General features: G+C 31.7%; 1 protein-coding gene across 1 annotated transcript; it reads left to right on the top strand.

The window, feature by feature from the left end:
* Nucleotides 1-11,898: 11,898 nt before the first annotated feature.
* Nucleotides 11,899-17,432, top strand: LOC124353636. Its single transcript, XM_046803567.1, has 2 exons — nt 11,899-12,037; nt 16,023-17,432. The coding sequence occupies exon 2, from the start codon at nt 16,027-16,029 to the stop codon at nt 17,284-17,286; it is 1,260 nt and encodes a 419-aa protein (XP_046659523.1). The 5' UTR covers nt 11,899-12,037; nt 16,023-16,026; the 3' UTR covers nt 17,287-17,432.
* The last annotated feature ends 1,715 nt before the right edge of the window (nt 17,433-19,147 follow it).

Raw genomic sequence — 19,147 nt, forward strand, 5'->3', positions numbered from 1 at the left:
ACCAAAGACAAATTGTTAGAATTTTATTTTTACATTTATTTTTGACTTTTTGACCCCTAAAATCAATGTTTCTCTTTGGAGGACCAAGAAGAACATATGTATCCGGATTCAATTCTCTAGAACATTATTAACAAAAGTTATCGTAAGAACAGACAACTACAACATTAATTTTAAAAAGTACCTGTAGCATCCTTAGAATCACTCAGAATTTCTATTTAATATACTATTCATACACCTAAGCTTGCGGTGAGATAGCAATAAATTACACTGCAATTAAAATACTTTCAAATGAAAGGTGATAAAATTGTACTATTGTACATTCAAAGGAAATATTTCTGTTCCATTTATTAATGATCGAATTTAAATCAGATAACTCTAGACTATGATGTGCACCATTTACACATTAGCATTGTACCCTATGTGTCCGTGACTATGATGGACAACATCATTACACATATTGCGTGTTATGACGAAAAGCAAGATTTTTCTAGAACTTTCATGTCATATTACTCAAGGGTAAAAAAACCCTAAAACCTAATATAATCATTCAAAAAAGTATGGCGCAAACTCAACTATGGCACGAGAAATGTACATACTTGTTCGAACTAGACGTGTTCCTTACTTACATATGACCAGAAATAATCTATAGAGATATCCAGATCGCTTAACTGCGCAATGCCTGTTGGATGAAAAATAAGTACGGTATACTTTTAATTTTGTCGTCGATTTTATTATTATTTTTTTGACACTTGAAAAAGAGGGTAGACATTAGTTCTCGAAACGTATTGTTGGTGTTGTTGTAACACAAATATGGAAAATATTCATAATTCTGTTCTTCTTTTAAATCATCCATCATCCATGGTGGGTTTTAAACAATGGATCTTTTATTATTTCTAGTTACAAATTTTAAAAGCTCGAAGCAATGGAAGTACTAGAAGCACGTTATTTTGTAGAGTTTGTCAGTGAAAAGCTAAGATTTAAGAATTAGAAGGGTGGAGATCTTTGTAGTAATATTTGTGGTCAAATAAATCTTGATATAAATATCTTTGAAGAGATTTCCGACAAACTGATCAAAATGTATAAAGGAAAAAGTCAGTTTACTTACTGCATATGAAAATAAGTATCTAGATAATGAAATTATTCAACCAAAATTTGTTCCAAGGACTTAAAATGAAATTGGTATTTTAATTATGTTTACTCCGACATCTTTCGTTGGACATAGCATGAAAATAATTCACTTGCTGTTGATTTTAACACACCATGAGAATGAAAAAAATATTGATAAATATTTCTGCATCATTGTGCGAAGAATTGGAGGTACCCTAGATATTCCCCTGAAAGTCTTGCCACTAAGGACAAGACTGTTGGCGGCCTACTCGACCGTAGGCGACGGTGACGCCCGGGGCTTAATCATAGTCATCAACTGTAACCACTATAATCATCAAACCTACCGTCTACCCAGCTCGAGCTTCCACGAACGTGTTTATCTCCTCGCGAACAAATTTGCGTCTCCGTCCGTGTCAATCATATGTCCACATATATGTCTCTTCCTCACTTGTGGGCAGTGAATAGAATTGGTCCTCGAGACGAAGAATTCAAATGTGATTTATGCCGATGCTCTTATAAATATTTATGGTCCTGTAACCTACATCCTCTTGCGAAGTTCTCGTTAAAGGAAATAGACGAGCTGTGCAAAGGCGAAGATCGTGGAGCAAAATCGTATGCAGTTGGTGCCATATTGTTTGTCCAAAAGAAACAATAAATTGCAACTCTGTAAGAAATATCTCCATCCAAGTATGATGAGGAGATTTTAGTAGTTGTCACGTTTCTATTAATTGTAGGTAGCAAATAACCGTTCTACAATAAAGGCCGTGGTCAAGGTTCAGGAGTGGTTATTTTCAAAATCATAGTTGTTAGTGAATTACGTGTGTAAAAGTTTTGCGAATTTGCATTCTGCTATATTTATCATCCTTTTATTTCTTTTTTATTTTCCTTTTTTAAGGAGAGATCGGCCGATCCCCTTTTAAGCCTTGTTCTTTCCGTCCTCATAGGCCATTGGCCTGTGCGAGGATTTTATCAAACAGAATAAGGGGGAGAGTCGATACAGTACGAGGATGATTGTACTGGTAAAATGTGCAACGGTCACAGACAGGATTTGAACCTGCGCTATCTCTAACTCAGACCCTAAGTCCAACGACTTGGACCGCTCGGCTATCGGCACTCCCAATCAATAGGAAGGTGTTCAACGATCTTATCTATTGCACAGGTGGCTAAAACTGGTACACGTGTAGTGAAAGTCCATCCGTCTTGGCGGTATATACAAAGGTTCAAAGATTGTCTCTGACTTGATGTTTTCGAATTTTCGTAATCTTTAAAGGATTGGACATGAAAAATTGCCATGCAAATTAAACAAAAGTAAATAGGTTAAAAAAAGGAGCTAACCTGTCAACCCTGTAGCATACCTGATAATACTGATGTATTATTTGGAACATTGTAAACCGAGAAAGTACGAATGCAATAGAGCTATTAGATACTGTGCTACCTTCCGATAAGTATCCAATAAGGACAAATATAAGGAATGAATATTTGTGTCTCGAGCGGTCATTCATTATATATATGAAAAAATGAAGTTGCGATGCTAGAAACATATTGTTTGTGTACGCACTTTCATAAATTTTAACAAACTTTGATGGTAACTTATTGGTCTATATTTTTTAACATTCATTCTGACACCAATCGTGTATATACATGCATACAATGGCTTTGGATTATACACACTTATCAAATAATATAAAACAGGTTTATGAAATTATATATCATAAATTGCTTTTTGAAGAATTCATGCCACCATCATACTGTATATCGGCCAAATTTAACCAATTTAAATTTAAAAAATGAACTTAATTTTTAGTTTATAGAACTCTACACTTTCAGGGATTATTGTTACAAATATATTACACAATACTCCTCTTCCTGAAAAAGTTAGCTAGCTTATATAACCAATATTCCAATATTTTATCATGAACTATCAAAAGATCAGTATACGGATTTTCTAACGGACCTTCGGGAGCTATGTATTTCTAGTTAAAGTTTACTTATGGTAAATACTATTCTGTTAGTTCTTGGATCCTAACCAATTAGCTTGTTTATGCAATAAAACGTATGAACAAAACATTTAGTTTCGACTCTAGCAATGCCAACCTCATTAAAACTCATTAGCGTTGGACTAACCCGTCCAAGAGAGCTTTAATGGTGCTACGTCCATTCAAAAAATAGTGAATAGGTGGAAAGCGGAATTAAATTAAAATAATAAAAACTGCTTTGTTGTATACACTCAAGAATCATAAAAGTGTAGTTTATTATTTCAGAAATCAATATTTAGAGGCAATAACAAGTAAGGTGGCAATGTATTATTCTTACTCCTGAAGAAGAAGTGTAAGTTCGATATTCTTGTTTCTGAGAAACCAACAATTCCATTCAAATGCGCCTTACTTTATGTAACATAATTCAGGCCAGTAACTAATTTGGGTGGGGGAAGAGGCATTAATCATTAAATCCTGTTCAGCCACGTTGGTAAATAAAGCCCCCCCGTCCCAGTTACCCCGGGCCCCCAAATCTGTACGTACGGCCCTGCACGTCTTGTGGTGATTTGTGGCCTAGACACAGAAAAGTTTCTCAGAACTAGTACTGAGTGTGGGAGAGTCTCTGAGTGGTTTGCATACCCTGATACTTCCTGTCAACATGTTTCTAGTTCTTCTTAATATTAACATTCCTACGCGAGCGTAGTAGTTCCTCCTTGGAATTGACAGGGGAAATTGCGGTTTCAAGTTTCAATCGACCGCGGAGTCGGTTAGAAGTGTCCAGAAAAAAGTTCCTTCGTATATCCATCATTCAATTTGACTTTGTGACACATCCGGTTTTAGTGCTGTGCCAGGAATACACGACAGTTTATTGTTTTTGTTTCCAAAATTTATTTTGACAGCAGTAGGCCCAACTGCCATTTTTTAAATTCATCACAGGTTGCAACAAAAACGTAATAAATCGTTTTATAAGAGACTTTTCAACATCGGATGATTTGTCGGACTTTAATGATACTTATTGGTTTGTAATTTTTAAAATTCTCTCTGTTACCATTTATAAACGTGGGCACAATTATATCCATACAGAAATTCTTCGATTTTCAAACTAGCTACCCAAATGTGGCTTCTTCCAATTATTTAATAGATAAGGAACTACGGAAATCAAATACAAATAGGTGCAAGTTATTACGTTCATATAAAAAAATATGAATAAAAAAATTAAATTATGAATAATGTGTATGTTTTAGTTTGTTTTTTTTATTACCTTTGTATAGTTAATATTAATTAATCCTTTTTATTTTTACATCCATGAAATTGTATAGATTTTTTTATTAATATATTATTTATGCAGCGGTTCAATCCTTCTTCGAGTTTTCATTTTCTTTTACTATGTTAGTTTTATCTGATGTGCATCCGTCATCGGGCTTTTGCCTATTGGATGTTTTAATATATTTCACAATTATTGAGTTTTGTTTTTGTCGTAAGTTCTTTTTTTGTTGTTGTTAAGTTTACATTTAGTTTGTTTGAAGATTATATTAGTATTTACTTAGTTTTAAGTTTCTAAATATTTCGATATTTTGATTGATAGTTTTATATTGTTTTATGTTTTTCTTTTGTGTCAATCTCTTGTAAATTTTGTAATACAGTGAAATAAAATCCTATTGAAATTAATTAATGAATATATGACATATTAAGCTGGATGTATTTTCTAAATCTCATTCAATCCCTGGGATGGAAGGAAGACAAGCACGTGGACCCCTCTTTCCCTCAAGGCTGACGCAAATCTAAACCCTTTCCACACGCATTGGCAAAGCCCAAGTAGTTCCACCTCGGAGGAACGTGTAGGTAGGTATTCCCAACCCTAAGAGAAAAGCAATAAAACGTTTCCTCTCTCAAGGGTATAATTATACCTTTAATATTGGTTATACCACAAAACGATATTAATTTAAATACATCTTGAAATGTCTTAGAAGTCGTAATTTAGAGGCGCAAACTTTTTCATAGGAGAGCTCACTGTTCACAGCATCATCTAACGGCCAGAACAATATATATTTCTTCTAAATTCATTACTACAATTTAAAAGGCTAATTTAGCGTAATAAAATATAACTATCGTGTTTTACGATGGTTCTTTTATGCACTGTTCAATTATACGACTTCCTGAAGTTGGCATAATTGCTGATAACACATTTGTACATTTATTTCAGTTGGAATGTTGAGTTTAACTCCAATTCACTTTCCTCTTAGTGCAGCGTCTGAAATCTGACGCTGTCACAGACTTGACTCCTGGAATCTAAAGTCATGTTCGTCTGAAGAAAGACATGAAGTAGCTCAAAATGAACTCTTTTACATCATTTCGACACCAGAGACACATAGCTTCTAGTCACATATATTCTTTTCGTGAAATTGCCGAAATACATCTAAAATCTGGTCAGATTTCATTTCTGTAAACTGTAAAAAATTCTGAAAAGCTGGCCAGTGCAGTCTTTTGTCCCAAGCTCTGTCCCAAGAAAACTAGAGGTCGTAGCTCAAATCTGAGGGCAGAATCGAAATCGAACAAAGACAAATAAAATTTCCTACAAGAAAGGTCCAGTTACTTTCTGTGGTACTAGTTCACCCATAAAACGACCCTTAAGTAAAACTTTGTTAAACCCGGAAAATTCAATAAAATAGGTCTACTTTTAACTCCCTGATTAATGTCTGGACTTAACCTGTCACCGAATTCCGCTTATCTCCGGATTTAGAAATAAGCGATCCGAAGTCGAGTAGTTTTATCTACGCTTGTAGTTACCAAATAACTACAAGCGTGTACCTATTCAATAAAGAAATAATTATACAATTTTATCAATTCGGTTCCAAGGCAAAATAATTCAAATTTAGATACTGGTCGTAAAAGATGGTCGATAAAAAATCACAGTGTAATGGACAACATGTTACTTATTTTTATACTTGTCTTCAAAAATTTTCTGGTAAGGCTCCTGGCTCACCCTCTCAATCCGCCCATGGGCACGCACCGCCAAGCCAGGTGGCGCGAGGTGTTGGACCCCCATTACACATGTTAGCGCGCTGAAGGAATGCCACCGCTCCGCGAACAGCTGTTTTGTTTGATCAGGCCGACAGTTATCAGCTGATCTGCCAGCTGTGGCGCCTCTTGTCATCGTTGCCGTTTTTTTTCGGCGGGTCCCATAAATAAGTGGGGGAAACGGTGCTTTTTCTCAGCTCGTTTGGAGGTTCCGGTTGCTCGTTTTTGTACCCCCCGAATGAGCGGTATAAAAACGAACCTGGCGAACGTTTATTAGTTAGGCTACTGTAAACTTTAACTGACGTATTTTAAGTAAAACCTTAAACAAAGTGTATCGCACAACGTTTCGTTGGTTGAAATCTACCCTCTTCATCAGATGGAGAGTAGTTAGTACATTAAAGTACAAAGAAAAAAGAGATAAAAAATGAGAATGGAAATTGGTCAAACGTAACCGAAAACCGCTCGAAGTCCAGACAGAAAAAATTAACTTTTTGTAACATATGACGATGGAAAATGTCCAAAATCCTGTTATCCTTTCAAACATTCCATCGTCAATAACAAACTTTAATCAAAGATAATAAGCGAAGTTTCAATCGTGTTAACTTTGGAACAGTTAAGCACGAAATCTGTTTAGAATAACTTAAATCCATACAACAAAATAACGTTTTTTTAATGTATGCAGATGTTTATTTAACGCGTTCTCTTAATAAATTACATAAAAAGTATTGAGAACGTTTTATTTGTATATATGATTATAATATAGGCCTAATTCAACGCAAAAATGTGTTTTTCTTCAAACAAATATACCTATAGTATTTTTGGCTTACATTTCATTACTAAACTCCATTATATTATTTGTTCTACCCTAGGCTTACATCTTTAAATCTATGCAAATAGCAATACAATATGTTTTCTTCAATCCTAGCAGTGAATAAGATTTACAATTAATAGCCTACACCGATTATAATAAATCATGGACCGTCCGGCTCAGTCGGAAGAAAGTTAGATTGTGGCAACTACAATATTATTACAACTACTTTATTCTCATGGAATTTACACATAGTCAATATCTCAAAAACATACGGGATCCAACAAATTTATTATTCAAAAATATTTAGTAAATCTTGTAAGCATTGCAGAACACGTCTATTCCGAAGTTCATAATAATGAGGTTGTAATATTTTAATTCTTGTCAAAAGTTTTTCCTTTCAACTACTACCTCTAGCTTAATCATGAATGGGTACATTAAAAGTGTATTATTTCAAAGCTTGGAGTTATTAAAGCCATTACGTTATATTGAAATCTATAAGAATTTACGCAAAACCATTGAACGAAAATAAGAAACGTCTTAAACCTTATTTGCTTAGTTAGTGATGTCAAATAACTCGAAACTGTAAATGTGCGAAAAATTAAAACTGCTTCTGCATAAATAAATGGATAAAATAAAATGTTTAAATACTTTTATCCATCTTCTAACACCTACATTTTGACGCCTGCAAAAGCTGTAGCTGCATCTACACTGCTGTTTTCAATGTTTATTGCCGCTTCCAATTTGAAGGGACTTGTTTAATTCTACCACGTTTTAAAATAACAATTATGTCATTTATATATTATTACTTTATCAGACTTAATTATTCCATTCTCTACATACATGTAGAGACATACTGTACAAGGTATGTCTTATACTTTAAGGTATGCAATAAATTAAGTAACTTCTGTTATAGTATTAATTCCATGATTAATTTAGGGCTAATGTTACATATAAAAAATATTTTTTGTTATGAACATTTTATTACATTAAACTCAACAGTTTTTCGCCATTATGCCACCTTAACATGCACAAAATACAAAATAAATGAAATGTTTATCTATTGGAATGTTTCAACTTAAACTCGTATTTTAGTCACACAATATTGTAATTTTGGTCAGTTTTTTATGTTGGAATATCTTAAAAAATGCGTTTTAATTGGAGATTAAAAAAGAGGCATACAACAAATTTCCCAATTCATTATTTTAGAGATTAATGATTTAATAATTTAATCTTCAAAAAGCATTTATCAAACTATTTTGATATAATTTTGTTCATAAATAAAAATTGAAATAAAATTAAATTTCACCACTTTGTTTTCTATTTTAAGAGAGGAGGACAGAGAGGTTTGGTGAATGGTTAAAAATTTCTTAATTTGGATAATTACAGTCAAACTTTAATTTATCCCTCTAAAACAGAGCATTACTGATGCAATATTGAGTCAAATGCTTTTTAAGACTTCATATGCAATGTTTGTTACACATTGTAGAATGCTCACTCTTCAACAAAAGCGACATATTAAATTTTCTACAACATGTACTACTACAGCCTAGAATCAAACCAGTAGTGTATCTAGGATTAGAGTTTGGGAGCTAGGTCCAGGAGGGTGGAGTTTTATAAATAAATAAATAATAAAATAAATATATGTTTATTGCTATCTTACAAAAATGCATCAGCAAAGTCAAATATACACCTAAGTGGTATAGTCTGGAGGCAATATTATTAATCTAACATTTAAACATATTTAACAAAAGTTGCCAAGAATTTCTCTGTTCCACCTATCTTCATACCTACATAATAAATAATACAATTTCATAAATGATACAACGGAATAAACTTAGGTACTAAACAACATCCTGATCAATCCCTATTACAAGCTATTTAAAATGGACTGTAAAATTGTAAATAAAACTATAACCTATAATATTAGCACCTATCTAGGAAGTTAAAAACATTAAAATATTATACAATTAAAACATTAAAATATTATAAAATTAAAAACATTACAATGTTATACAAAACACTGTTTTTTTACAAAACATGAAACAAAGTATAGTAAATAAGAAGAAAGAAATAAGAATAAACAGGAAGAAATGGAAAACTAGAAATTCACTTCATGAATACTAAAAGACTCAGTCAGATCATAAAAAGGATTCCTCAGTGACCAAGTATACAATTTAGCTTTGAAAATGTTTGTTGGATACTTATCAACTACATTTCTTAATTTGTTATAAATCTTTTGAGAAGTTACAATGTGACTCTGCTGTGTTTTGCTTAACCTACAGTGTTCTATTGCAATGTTGTTTTTATTTCTGGTATTGTAGCTGTGTATGTTGCTGCCAAAAGTGAGAGCTGGAATATTTTTCAGGATGTATGAAACCGAGTCAAAAATATACAAATTAATAACAGTTTGCAGCTCTAGTTCAACAAAAAGAGGTTTGCAATGGTCCAATGGATTTGCTTTAGTCATTATTCTAATCACCTTCTTTTGCAGGATGAGAATGTCATTAATTCTAGTGCTATTGCCCCATATTACAAGACCGTATCTAATTATAGATTGGAAAAAGGCATAGTTATCTCATGTTTTTGGCATTATTACTTATATAAGACAGAAGTACCCCACAGCACGTGTTGTAACATGCCTCACTGATATTGCATTCAAAATTAAAAATCTGTAACTCATTTCATTCTCGAGATGACCTGTGCACATACAGGTATACAGACATGCAATCATACATAAAAAGAATAAGAAAGAGTTCTACTTTCGTCCTTGCATAATTAAGTTTAATGTTTTTCACTCAAATGTTACATTAGCAAAGTTTATGTTTACTAATGAATTGTTTGTTCTTCTTTTAATTCGTTGTACATGAATTAAAGGATAAATGCTAACTGCTTTTTTAAAAATCTCCTGTTCTGCTATTTCTGGCTCTCCATAAGCCACTGCTATTCTAATAGAAGGAACAAACACATTCCAATCAATCAAATACTGTAAATCATTTACATTATTTGCAGCATTATATTGTGATAATAAACCGAAAGAGTGTTTATACTCTCGTTATAAACTCTGTGGCATTATAGTCTTTTATTATTTTTCCTACCTTGAAGGGCTTTAACCTATTTATATTTTTTCTTTGGGCTCAATTATTATTTCAAAGGGTCTTTTATTTTCTTCTTTGTAACATATTTTGATAAATATTTTCTTGCAATCATTAATGTTATCATTTTATTACAGTTGCTATCAAAGCCATGTTGGGAAGGGATGATTTAGCATAAATGTTGAATTTATCTCCAGTTCACATTCCTCTAAATTCCAGAAGTCAAGTCTGTGACAGCGTCAGATTCCAGACGCTGCATTAAGAGGAAGGTGAACTGGAGCTAAACTCAACATTCATATGAACTCGTGTATTTTTTCTTTTACATTTTAAATCATTATTATAATTAATTACTATTATCATCTAAACTTTTATTGTGAATGCTACAGGAATATTCCATCGCTAAGCTAGGGGTAATGTAGACTCTACTGCTTTCTCAAGCTCTGTACTCCATAGACATATTTTCAGGGATGGCTAGACCTGATCAGTCATGTCAGGTCCAGCTGAAAAGCTAAAATCTGAATAATTTTATTAGTACTAGTTTTATGTGAATAATGTATATTTGTTAATGTGTTATAGAATATAAGCAAAGAGAAAAACAATATTAGTAAATGTATGTACATCATTTAGACTCAATCTCAAGCCCAATACCAAGAAGACTAAGAAGTATGTACGATTCTGTGAGGTTGACTCAGTTACATGAATCGGTAATAATCAAATGTCAAGGCGAACCGCCTCCTCAAAAAAATAAAATTTTGTTCATTGCTGATGATTTTTAAAAGTTCATATTCTTAGAAGTTTCTTTGTGAAATTTGAAGTAATCTCAAGCATTACTTTATGTATTTTTTATAAGTTTTTGAAATTTTTTCCAGGTACTTTTATCAGAGGGATTTGGCAAATGTGAGTGCACTTAGATAAGATTTAGCATCAGCAGACACCACTGATGTGGTAAAACATATAGGTAATTCCACTCTATGTTAGGCTCCAACACCAAAAGTTAGGCTCTCTCAGGTGCTGTGACTGCGAGTCACACAAAGAAAAGACTTGGACCACCTTTATACCGTCTTCGTAAAGCAAAGTGAACAAAAAATATAGGAAGCTCTTAAAATCAAGAAAGCTACAAAAAGAAGAGTCAAAAACTGACTAGAGAAGAAAAATCATATGGGTCAGGAGTGTTTTAAAAAGTAAAATAGTTGTATTTTACCAATAAAAACTTTAAACTCAATTTATTGCGAATAACTTACTACTTGTTTTGTCATAGAAAACTTTCAATAACTTTTGAAACATGAAATTGTTACCTTGAAATTGCATCTTAAAATTTAAAGTACAGTATGGAAAACCTTCTACGAGCAAAGCGTTTTCTATGCATTGTAAATATAATTATTATTACATATTTAAAATTTTAAAAACATTAAAAAAAGTATATAATTTGTTATGTAACTAAGTTACATGTTTTCTATACTCCAAAAGTTGTGTCATTTCATGTACAATGAAACAAAAGAATGTTTATTTGTTTAGGTTGAGAGAAAAATGAGTTATTCAAAATCTTCTAAGTAGCAATAAAATCAACAAAAATTGCAAAAAACATAAAGTATATAGCAAATAAAAATTGGAAAAATCTAAATAATTCTAAACAATCTTCTTTAATGCAAATAAAGGTAAAAATATTTATAAAATTTAATAATTAAAAACAAAGTAGAAAATTTATTGAAGGTACCAATTCCTTTATAACACAATTTTATTAAAGTACCTAGTGCTAAATAGACAGATGGTTTGTTCCCAAAATATCCTCATAAAAGATAACACATTCACTGCACAATTATCAGCTGTCAAACTTCAAGATCAGCTGATAACAGCCATGGTAAATAAACCCCCCTCCACCCTTCCTCTTCACAAACTCCTGTCAGAACGAAACTGCCAACTGCCTCCATTTATGGACTTCACTGTCACTCACCTCCTGAATCATCAATATCAACAACACTTTATAAACACAGTGACTAGCAACTCCATTCCCACTTCCTGTGCCAACTACAAAGGTAATGCATGTTATTTTGTTGCTATTTTTATTATACTGTGTGTTAAAGTAAATTAATAATTAACATAATAAGTAAAGTAATAATAATAATTAACTTGTAATAACATTACATGTATATTTAAATAAATTATCTTTGTTAACACTCTTATTATGTTAAAACATTATTATCTAAATTAATTTTTGTTGTATGCAAGTAAATAGAAAATCTCTTGACATGTATCTATTGCTTTGGGAAATTCTTATTACAACACAGGAGTACAAAGTGTTATATAATTGAACTCAGTTTAGCCTACTTATAAATTTATTTATTCTACGATTTTCTCCTTGTTGCCCCCATGTTTACTCACCTATGTAACAATGTTCACTAACAATACGTGAAATCTTATGGAGTGACATCCTCTATCATTAAACTTGATGTTACCCATATAAAAATTAAGCTTCATGCAAAATTTCAGGCCTATAGGTCAGTTTAGACTTTACTTATGCTCAGCAAAATATATTCTTCAAATGTTTTACTGAAGTCCAAGATTAATGTTTTAGGTTCATCACTATTCTTTCTTATTGTATTTTATAGGGTAGACAGTCGAAACTGGTCAAATAAAATAAATTTACATGGTTAATAACCAATTTTAATAAATAAACTGGTTAATCTCCATAGTTTACTTTCTTACTGGAAATCAATATTAAATATAAACTATAAACCAACAGTATTAACACACAATTGTAAACCATTCATTAGCATTAGACCACAATCTAAGTACCTGAAACGAACAACATTTTTGGATTTGAGATGGGTTTTTATTTAGAACTCATTAAACTTCATTTTAAACTTGCCCTACGTTCAAAAAAGAAGCCTTAGGTACTGTCTTGTCCATCAGCCTGTGTGTCCTCTAAAAAACGCAAAACAAATCATGTTAATGTTGAACCATCAACCACTTTACTGTTATTTCACCACTTTAAAATGTTATAATTTTTAGAAATACCAAAAATGAGTATTTCAAAACTTAATGGCTGAGCATTAGCAAAAGTCTATCTTTTGGGTGGCTGACGAAATTCTCTTTCGTCTTTCCACAAGATACCTTGAGCATGATAAGCTAAAGAGTTCAAATCATGGATATATATATATATATATATATATATATATATATATATATATATATATATATACTCATATATATATATATATATATATATATATATATATATATATATATATATATATATATATATATATATATATATATGTGGAAACAATGAGTTCAAGGATCTTGTATGTCTCCCAATAGGATTTCACTGAGTGTTAGTTAACTCTAACCACCCCATTGGCGGATCCAGGGAAGGGGCCATGGCCCCCTCTAAGATTTTGAAAAAATAAGTTTTTTGAAAAAATCATTTTATATTGTAACTATAACATGTAAAATTAATTTTATGAACTGAACTTGAGTACAAGCACATTTTTCTTAAAGAATTTATGTTTTGTTGTATCGAAATAGAAATCACCTGTTACAGTAAAGATAATGGTAAACTAAAACCAAGATGGCCCCCTCTGAAAATTAGAACTGGATCTGCCCTACAACACTGTCCTCAGGATATTTCAAGAAATAATTTAATTATGAGGGGCATTTGATAAGTTCTTGCAAAGTCCAAGAGATAACGTTACTGGTGTGTACTATGGATTAACCTCCTTCATTGCAGATGTATTTCTATAAATTGCTGAATATTAATGAAAAATGAAATGAAATTAACTGTAAATAATTTTTAATGTGCAAATTACATATGATTTAATATTGTTGGGTTTTTAAGTAGGTACTATAAGTCTGTAAAGTAGAATAATTTAGGCATATTTGTATTTGAAGTTGTACAGATCATTGTAATACATAGAATGAACTAAAACCCTCTCGTTTAGTTTTAGAGTACGATTTTACTGTACAATAAATACAAAATATCTTATCTATCACATTGTTGTCTGGGCTAAGAGAGCTAAGGAGTACAATAATATATTACATTTGTAGTATTAACAAAATTATATCTCTATTTAAAGCGAAGTTAGAAATACGTTACAATATAGATGTATTATATTAATAGGTGGATTTTTTTTACAAATTAAGCCTATTGCATCTGTCCTCATAGAATCACTCTATTAACATTTCTACATTACTTCAATGAACATAACCTCCAGATACAAAAACCACTCCCAGTTCTAAAGTGTATACATATATGTTATATAATGCAGTTTTTGAAGATAATAACTGTCCCAAAAATTTTGTTCTAACATGGTGGTAATTCAAAACTTCGTAACTTTATTATTTGTGGACAACAGAAAAAGCACATGGGGTTTTGGAATACACATAATTTGCTAAACCGTTTGATATAAACAATTTTGGTGTACCATGAACGATTTTCAAGATCAATTACATGAAAATCCCATAAGAATTGATCAATCACTTAGAACTAATGAAAGACATTCTGAAACAACTTCAAATTTGATGCAAAATCTCCATTAACATTAACATACACATACATAACTATACTTATAATACAATCTTACTCAAAGATAATTCTATGGCCAACAAGTTAAACGCAAAACATTTTCTTTTTCTCTTTTTTCAGTGTTTGGGTATATGAGGTATCTGCTACTACTACTACTTTAAAAATAACTGCAATTTTTATCTGCTACTCCACAATTTTGTGCTTTGATTTGTTAGATCTATTATAATTGTGTATGTTTGTGCATTCACAATTTATTTTCTTTCAATATTTTTATAAATATGACCTTTTTTTATAAATCACATTTTACATTTTGTTGAGCAATATTTGTTATTAAATATAATATTTTGTTGTTGAGCAATATAATCCATATCTACAGTTTAAACTAGTTTAAAAGTATATTATTAATAGCAAATTTCATTCTTAGAACTTGTTTTTTGTGTGCAAAATTAGAATCTTTAATCACTTAATAACTCATTTATTTAAAAGTATTAATTAACAACCAGAATCAATTAAAAAGTGTAAATAACCATCAGTTTTAGCTTAGAAGTATACTTATTCATTCATACATAAAAATTCTTATTGATTCTGTGACTAGATGAAATAACACAAACTCCTGCGATTTCTTACTTGTTCAGTAACCGATAGCGATGGATTCACAGTCACGATTCATGATCATTGCTAACTAATCAGCTACAACAATTTCTTACCTGCTACTTCAGTTCAGTAACTGATAGCAACGGATTCACAGTCACGATTCATGATCATTGGTAACTAATCAGCTACAACGATTTCTTACCTGCTACTTCAGTTCAGTAACTGATAATGATAAATGTACTTTAACAACCATGTGAAAAAGTAGCAGGTACACGAATCACGACATATCACTAATAAATATTCAGAACAATATTCCTATTTTGCAATTTGTTGCTTTTAACAGAAGTGTAAGCATTTTTTAAGGATTAATAAAATTTAAAGAAGGAAATTATTCTATATCATTATTTCTACGTGTCTGCTTAAAAATTGTAACTTGGTCAACATGCGTTTTAAGTAAATTTCTAATTGCTCTCTTGAGATTTCCGTAGCAAATCATTAGTATCTTCCGTTTTGTATAAACGCACATCTTGCAATAAAACATAGTGTAGGTCCATTATTCGCCAATTACAGGCACACACTTATCATTATTTTCTAACAGTCAAGTTTTACAGTTAAGATTCATTTGTACAGCTTTTGCTTTAATAATCCATCATATAATATGGATATCAATGATGGATATATCTTGACATTGATCAGAGCAATCCTATTGTTCAATAACAGTATCAATATCAATATGTATTGTCAAATTTGATAAACAAATAAAATTATACTTAAAAATGTTGAATACCTTCTATAGTGTTATTATGATCCATTGACCCTGCTACTATATGTAAAAGCTTTCTTTTTCGGAATCTTGTCACCTGCGTTTATCGTGCTCTAATGATTTATGATTATTTTTCCAGAAAAATGACTTCACCAGATTGGCTAACTGCTGATTTTCTCAAGTCCTGCCTTGAGTCCGACAAGGAGAATACCCAGAAGGTGACTGTCACCGGATTCACAGTGGAACCTGCAGCTCCGCCTGGAAGCAACTATGGCTGTTGTGTTTCTCGAGTGAACGTTCAATACGTGGAAGTCGGTGGCGAAGATAATCAACAATCAGTATCTCTCATTGTAAAATCACCAGTTGTCGGTGGATTCATGGAAGAGTTCAGTGACTTCATGCGTGACATCTATGAGACTGAACCCAAATATTATAACGATTTTATTAGTGCAACTTATAAATGGTCCAAACACAATATTGTACCCAAACATTACAAATCACCAAAACCCCTCTGTGTTGTGCTTGAAGACCTGAGGTCATCAGGGTATCTGATGGCTGATCGTCACGAACTGTTGGACTTCCATCAGTGCCGACTTTACGCCGAAACCTCTGCTAAACTCCACGCTCTCTCAGTTGCAGTCTACAAGGAACATCCCGAAATCATTGAAGCGTTGGTGAAACAAAGCCCTGATTTTGTTGAAAAAGGACGACAGGCATTCAAAGTTATGTGGACAGTTGGATTACGGTGCATGGCCGCTTACCTAGAAGACAAACCAGACTACAGAGAGTATTGGGAGTTCATCAAAACAGCAGAGGAAAATGATAATTTGTGGAACATTTTTCAAGAAATGGAGAAGAATAATCATCAACTGAAAGCTTTGATTCAGGCAGACCCTTGGTGCACAAACATGATGTTCAAGCACAACGCGCTTGGAGAGGCCACTGGTATTAAAATTTTTGACTTTCAAAGCTTAAAATACACGACTCCAGTTAGGGAATTCGTTACATTTATCTGGAGCAGTGTTAAATTGGAAGTTCGACAATCTAAATTGGATGATCTATACCATCTCTATTGTGACTCCTTAAATGGATATCTTGAAGAATTTGAATGCACAGAAAAAATAGCCTTTGAAGATTTCAAAGCAGAAATCCTTTCCTTCAGTCCCCTTGTTGTGTTGATGCTTTGTTGTGTGTTACCATTCTCTCTAGTTGATGGTGCTATAGAGCTAGCTACTTATCTAACTGAAGAAACCCTGAAAGTTCCTATTAAAGAAAGCCCAGCTTATCAAACCTATCAGGGAAAAGCATTCAAGAAAATTTACCCCCAAATTCTAGACCAAATCGCCAAAGAAGGTGTTTTTGATTACCTGAGGGTGAAAATGGACCAACTAAAATCAAAGTAATGAATAAAATATATACCATATGTGTTAGTAATAAAATTTAGTTGTTTATATAGCTTTAAAAATTGTACTTTATTAGCACAATATTGTTATAAATAGACAGTTAATCCATTCACTCTTATTTGTCATAAAAAGTTACAATCAATGGAGTTTTGCTCTTACAACATGAGTGTCACGTCCTACCCTAATCCTAATAATACTAGAAATGAGAAAGTGGCTTTGTTTAATTTTTTTATTTGCACATGTAAGCTACTCAACCAATTATACTGAAAGTTTACATTGACATTCTTACGGTTCCTGGGATGAATATAGGCCTATTTGTATTTCAAAAATCCTTCCGGGCTCTGCCACACTGGTCATTGAAGTAGTGAAAAATCCCATCTTAGTCCCTAAAGTTGAGTAATATTAATTGAATGAATCTGTCAAATACAATCAATTGCTCTGTGTAAGCATTGTATAATGACAGCACAGCAATATGTTTATTTCATTGAACAACTATTTTAATTATAATATTTATGTTTCATAATACAAATTATAATGTTGTAATTAAAATAAGTTTCAAAATCTAACTATCTGTTTACTGTATACACAATATTCTCTATAACCTTAACTATTTTAATCATAGTAGAAACAGACAGTGTAGAAATTATTAATGTATTTAAAAATTAAAACTGCTTTATTGTACAAATAGTTATACAATAATAATTGTGGTTAAAGTTTACCATACCTACATAACAAGTTATAAAATTTAAATAGAAAGAAAATATACAATTATTTGCAGAATTTTCACAAATCTAGGAAGTGTTGTGAATGAAGATTATATTGTATTCACACGATTTTAAAACAAATAGCTATTGATTTTATTCCTACATTTTATCACTGAAGTACTAAGTTGTTTGGTTAACAATATTCAAATAAATATACACACATATAAACCTGCGATATACTTATTTATTAATCAGCGGAAAAGTAATATGGTACCTATCAAATACTTTTCCTACAGAACTTGGTTACGGCCATTGGAATGATACACATTATGGAAGTTTTCACTGTTATTATCTATTTCCACATTTGTTTTACTTTTTTTTATTCTGTATATTCTACGTTAAGGTTAATAATATAAAAATTATCCATTATTCGTCAAATAGATAAACTTACCACCTAATCACAGTTTGAAAAGTAATCCTCAATATAAATGATCATCATATAAGCGATTTTCATTGGAAGTTAATCATTTTACTGCCAATGTCTAATCCAATACAATCTAAACATCTCAATGCGGTTAATAAATTAAGACCAGTAACAAACTTATGCTCCATGTTCCTAGGTGAGATTAGTATGTTCTATCTTCACTGTCGTCCATTTACTGGAGGATACAGAAGATTTTATCCTGTTGTCTTAATTTGACTGTATTTTCTGTAGTACAGTATATTTATAATCACTACTTTTTGTTTACTGCTGGATTGCACTAACCACAACATTTTAAGTGGCAAATGATTTTAGCATTAGATGCAATGCCTACTCATAGACTGTTTGATAAAAAAGGTAATAATATCAGCTCTCAAATACTCATGAACAAAATAATGCAGTAATGAAAATAGCATTTGCAAAATTACAAACCTAAATTCGCAAATTTATATTGATAATTACAATAAAAAAACTTCAATACTTGTCCAATGTAAAATATTAGAAGATTAACAGATGCTGTGATATAAATGATAAAAAAATGGCATGCTACTCATCGTGTTCAATCCATGAACCCCATTTTGGAATCATTGCTGAAATATATTCATTCTTCACACCAGGTTTTACATGGAAAGGAAAATCTGTGCTATATATTGCAAGATTTTGTACTTAACAATAT

Source organism: Homalodisca vitripennis, chromosome 2 (assembly GCF_021130785.1).
Source record: "Homalodisca vitripennis isolate AUS2020 chromosome 2, UT_GWSS_2.1, whole genome shotgun sequence".
In the NCBI taxonomy this organism is placed as follows: Eukaryota; Metazoa; Arthropoda; class Insecta; order Hemiptera; family Cicadellidae; genus Homalodisca; species Homalodisca vitripennis.

Bases quoted from the DNA above. Each gene is read 5' to 3' on its own strand.
- LOC124353636 (XM_046803567.1), top strand. From the start codon at position 16,027: ATGACTTCACCAGATTGGCTAACTGCTGATTTTCTCAAGTCCTGCCTT.